Source organism: Natator depressus, chromosome 2 (assembly GCF_965152275.1).
Source record: "Natator depressus isolate rNatDep1 chromosome 2, rNatDep2.hap1, whole genome shotgun sequence".
NCBI classification, from domain to species: domain Eukaryota; kingdom Metazoa; phylum Chordata; order Testudines; family Cheloniidae; genus Natator; species Natator depressus.
The window spans coordinates 4,757,931-4,763,049 of record NC_134235.1 but is presented as its reverse complement, the minus strand read 5'-3'; the positions used below and the strand labels follow the sequence as shown (position 1 = coordinate 4,763,049).

The 5,119-nt window shown below is 48.7% G+C and overlaps 1 protein-coding gene across 2 annotated transcripts; it reads right to left on the bottom strand.

Moving 5' to 3' along the window:
• Positions 1-2,837: 2,837 nt before the first annotated feature.
• On the bottom strand, positions 2,838-4,561 carry MAFA (MAF bZIP transcription factor A). Of its 2 annotated transcripts, XM_074942925.1 has the most exons (2): positions 4,120-4,561; positions 2,838-4,038 (listed from the first exon to the last, which is right to left on the bottom strand). In XM_074942925.1, exons 1-2 carry the CDS (start codon positions 4,554-4,556, stop codon positions 3,669-3,671), a joined length of 807 nt encoding a protein of 268 aa, XP_074799026.1. In that variant the 5' UTR covers positions 4,557-4,561; the 3' UTR covers positions 2,838-3,668. The 2 variants fall into 2 exon arrangements, with proteins under 2 accessions (XP_074799026.1, XP_074799025.1); XM_074942924.1 differs by having other exon boundaries at positions 2,838-4,561.
• Positions 4,562-5,119: the final 558 nt, after the last annotated feature.

Sequence of the window (5,119 nt, the reverse complement as noted above, 5' to 3'; positions counted from 1 at the left end):
AGGAGACGCTCCTCGGGGAATGGCTTTCCGACCCTGCACCCTGAAATGGTACCAAAGCCTCCAGCCAGCAATCCATTTTGCATCTGCGAAGTGAGAGCAGCACAAAGTCTAAAGCAAGCCCAGCAGACCCAGAGAAACAGGGGGTGGGGGGGAGGTGGGTTCAAAATCAGACTCTGAAAAAGGGACAGAGGGCAGGCGGGGGGGAGTTTGTGCCAAAGTAGAAGCCTTCTGTTTTTTTTTTTTTTTTTTTAAATATTTGAAACACTCATTTTTCCCATTCGTTGAGCACATACAAACCAAAAAAAAAAAAAAAAAAAACACAACCAATTAGTGCTAGGATTTTAATTGGCACCCAAAAGATTCCCTCCCGTGAGGATCACCACCACAGGCATGTTTAACACACAAATTAAATCCACTCGATTTCTAGTCATTTTAAAGTCACTTAAAGCCATTCGCTGCTTATTCTTCTATTTTTAAATTGCCGTTTAAAATATTAGTTTGGGGAGAATTGTTTTTAGATTAAAAATTCTTAAACAATATCCAAAAGGGGAAAATAAAACCATTTACTGCCATTTAAAATAAAAGGCACTCAGTGGACTGATTCGGGCATGAGAGAGACACAGCATTAAGCGCTATTGAGAGCATTCATTTGGTGTGGAAATAATTATTTGTTTAAAAAGAAAATGATTTCACTGGTAAGTGCGGAAAAAATGCTCCAATTTCTGATCAAATCCTTTATCGTTCTAAATTCCAGCACTCTGAAAATTAAAATGGAGATCTAAAACATGCACTTAAAAATGCTCAGTTTAATAGTCCTTTTTAAATAAAGCATATCCCATATATTGAATGATTCAGATAAAGTGTTTCTAATGAAAAAGAAAAGAGTAAAACCACCACTTAATTCCAAGGAATCTCTCTCAAAATTTAAATTGTCAGCATTTAAACAAAAAATAAATCAGACTAATAAATGGTGAGGTTTTATTATTATTTCAAACCAAATCTTTGGAAATGAAAAAAGTACCAGAAACAGCACTAAAATATTATCATTTTTCCCCCCATAGATGAAAAATTATGAGCCTAAAAGTATTTTTTTACCATTAATATCCTGCTGCTCCAGCCACCCAAACTGTATTTTTAAAGTGCTGTCCTTTAAACTAGAAAGCTCAGCATCACCCAGAAGAAGAAGAAAGTGCATCTTCAAAAATGGACAAAATATTGATGTATTTGTTTAAAAAAAAAAAAACCTGAAAACATTTACCATGCTTTCCAAAGAGATCAATTTTTGTGCTAATTTTTTACACTGGAAAACGAATTTTTAAAGTGGGAGTTTACACAGTTTCATCTAGAGCACACCAAAACAAAGTTAAAATAATTTCCTAACTATTCATTCACTCCAGGGATTGCAGTTGCATATATTTCCCTGCCTTTGTATTTAAACTCAAACTCACATTTGGATTAATCCATCACCTTGCATTCTGGTACACAAAGCAAAGAAACGAGTGTGCTTTAATTTCCCTCAAACATCTAATCCAAAAGAGACAATCACCACGGTCACCAGTGCAAAAATTTAAAATGATTTCCCCTCCCTACAAAAACTAGGAAGGCAAAAGAAAGATAGGTATGTCTAAAGAGATTTATTTTTCGTTCGTCTGTAGCCAAGGAAAGCTAAAATGAGTTTTTGCATTGATGCCTGAACACAAAGGAAACACAATTCAAAGACCAAAACAAAAAACAAACAAAACAAACAAAAAAAAACAAGATATAGGTGGTTTTGAGGTTGCAACAGCCCACATGGCTCAACAGCAGTTTATATAAAAAGGCTTAACTGAAGCTGTAGATGAATATACGTTCTATCTTGATGCAACAGAGTTAAAACCATCAGAAACTGAAACAAACTGGTTATTTAAAATGCTTCGCACAAGCAGCACCTAAAACGCACCAGTTCCCAAAGTTCACACGTGGTTTGTTTGTCTTTAAGACTTTTAGTTTTCCCTAAGATTTCCTTTTTTTAAATAAGCAACTTGTTAAAAAACCCCAAACTGCTATGTATATTTTGTTTTACTTTCACACAAAGCATAATTGCAAGATTAGGTGCATTTTCCTTTTCTTTTTTAAAATCATCAAGGTTAAAATAATATGGTTTCCCAGGGGTTAATAAATAAATCTGGTGCATAGTGATACAGCAGCCAACTGATTGCAGTCCATATATTACTATATTGCCTTTCAGGTCATCTTAGAATGTTACCTTCCCCCCCCCCCCCCCCCCAATTATTTTTAACAGCATAGATCATTTTAAAACTCTATAAAACAACAGCATTATTTAATCCAATTGATTCCTGTATATAGTGCATTCGGCTTTTTCAACATAATTAAATTAATCAATTCTTATATTATTTGCATGCTATTACATACAAACTTTCGTTAAGACTTGTGATTTTTTTAAGCTTTTTTTTCTTAAATCACCAAGCAAAATATAGTCTCAGAGAGAAAAACAAAGGCAAAAAACTAACTAAATTCTACATATGTACAAGTGGACACCTTTAAATAAGTTAAGTCTGGCTCAGGTTTCCTTTTTAAAACAACAACAAGAATTATTAGTAAGAAAAGGAGATAAAAAGCAGGTAAACTCAACTCTTTTTTTGGAGTCTGAAGTCCCAAGATATATATTCCAGTCCCTTTTGTGAGTGTTTTGCTGCACTGTTCCACTGAGAGAGAAAACATCACTTTGCAAACATTTTAAGACTATTTGTTATTTAAGAGTGCTGCAAACTAAAAACTGACCGTTGGGGGGGGGGGAACAAAACCAAAAAATATTACCAAGGGGGGGGGGAAAACTGGATCATGCTTTTTCTTCATCTGTTCTAGTAGAAAAGAAGGGGAGATTATTGAAATACCATACATGTCCTGCATGCAGGATTGCTTAAAAAGTCTTCTAAGAACCACAGTTAAGTTGCACAGTTCCTTGGACGCCGCTTTATTAATTAGTATGATTATTAAGAGTATGTAGGAGGATTTCGTTATGATGCACTTTTTCTCCCAAAACGATTTTGGTTTGTCACCCAGTTTTCCAGGAGGGGGGAAAAAAATGCAGGTTTGCTCATTATTTCCTTCTTCCCTGTTGCTTCGAGTCCTTCACTGTTCAGTTTGTCTTTCCCTCCAGCCAAAGCTTGGTCTGGTCTGGGTGGGCTTTGTTTTTGTTTTGTTTTGTTTTTTTAAAGTTTTCGTGATCACAAGGTTAAGACTCAGGAGTGAGCGTGTGACCATGTTTGGAGGCGGCCGCCACCTTGCTGCCTCGCCTCGCCCGGTCCCAGCTCGGGCTCTCTTGCCCGGGGGCCGTACAAATGCAGGAGGATGCGCTGGGGGAACCCGCGCGGCTCCTGCAACGGGCAGGACCCCGGGGCGCGGCTGGAACGGAGGCGAGCTGGCCGCAGGGCTGGGGCTCTCGTGGGCAGCCCAGGCGGGGAGGGAGGGAAGGAAGGAGACGCAAGCGGGGGGCTGGGGACCTTGCCCTGCACTGGGAGGGGGGCGCCCGCTTGGTGAGTTGGTTGGCAGCCCGGAGACACACACAAAAACACGAGTCTATGTACAGCAGCCGGCCCCGCTATGTACACGGAGTCCCTGGGGCAGGCGGGGAGGGGGAGGGCGAGGACCCCCCCCACTTCCCCCGTTCACATGAAGAACTCGGCCGAGGCTTTGGGGGCAGCCTGGGGGGGCGGCTCCCGCGGGAAGCCGCGGCCGGCCAGCTTCTCGTACTTCTCTTTGTACAGGTCCCGCTCCTTGGCCAGCCGGGAGACCTCCTGCTTGAGCTGCTCCACCTGGCCCTGCAGCTGGCACTTCTCGTTCTCCAGGATGTGCCGCTGCTGGACCCGCTTGTAGCGGCAGGACTGGGCGTAGCCCCGGTTCTTCAGCGTGCGCCGCTTCTGCTTGAGGCGGATCACCTCCTCCTTGCTGAAGCCCCGCAGCTGGCGGTTCAGCTCCCGCACCGACATGCTGACCAGCTGCTCGTCCGAGAAGCGCTCCTCCAGCCGCAGGTGGTGGTGCGGGTGCGCCGCGTGGTGGTGGTGCGGGTGCGCCGCGTGGTGCGGGGGGTGGTGGTGGTGCGGGGGGTGCCCGGCCGGGGCCGCCTCCTCGCCGGGGAAGCCCTGGCCGCGGAAGCCCTCGTAGCCGTGCAGCGGGTGCGGGTTGCCGATCAGCGCCTCCACCGCGTCCTCCGGGGTGAGGTTCAGCGCCTCCGGGTTGAGCGGGTGCTGGTAGCCCGACATCCAGTAGAGATCCTCCAGCGGCGCCTTGCCGGCGCTGCCCGGGTGCGGCGCGGCGCCGGGGCCCGCCGGGCCGCCGGGGCTGGGCGCGCAGAAGCTGGGCGAGGAAGGCACCGAGGAGCAAGGGGTGCTGATGGGCGTGGAGGAGAGCGAGCCCGGCGGGAGGCGGTGGCAGAAGCGCTCGGCCTCGGGCGGCTCCTTCTTCACCTCGAACTTCATCAGGTCGAAGTCGTTGACGTACTCGATGGCCAGCGGGCTGGTGGGCAGCTCGCCGCTCATGGCCAGCTCGGAGGCCATCTCAGTCCATGCACCGGCGGCGCGGGGCTGGCCCTGCCCGGCGGGGGCTCGGCTGCGCCCGCCCGAGGCGCCCCGGATCTCCCCGCCTGCGAACTTGGGAGCCCCTCGCCCCCGGCTTGAGCCTGGACCGGGCTGGGGGCGGGTCGGGGGGATGACTCAAGAGCTGGTTCTGTGCAGTTCAGAGCCTCAGCCAAGGCGCCGCGGGGAGAGTCGCACCCGGCGCATGGGGGGCCGGGGGGAGCCGCCGGGAGAAATGCGAGGGGAGAAAGCGCCGGACACCAGCCGGGGGGGGGGGTCTTCAGAGGCAAGTTGCGCTGAATCCGGATCGGAGGGGCGCGGGCGGGCCGCTGCTGCCCCTGGTCCCCGCCCGGTGGGTCTTGCCCAGACTTGGCTGCGCCCGCCTCTCTCTCTCGGTCTCTCTTCTCGCCCCCGGCTTTGCTCGGCAGGCGGCCGGCTGCCAACGGCAAAGAGCCCCCCGAACTCTGCTCTGCAAACCCCCCCTCCCCGGGGCTCCGCTGGCCCCCTCCCCCGAGGCTGACGGCTCAGTGCAATGCCCCCCCCCC

What these genes read in the sequence shown, in the direction of transcription:
- MAFA (XM_074942924.1), bottom strand. Translation starts at nt 4,556, where the DNA reads ATGGCCTCCGAGCTGGCCATGAGCGGCGAGCTGCCCACCAGCCCGCTG.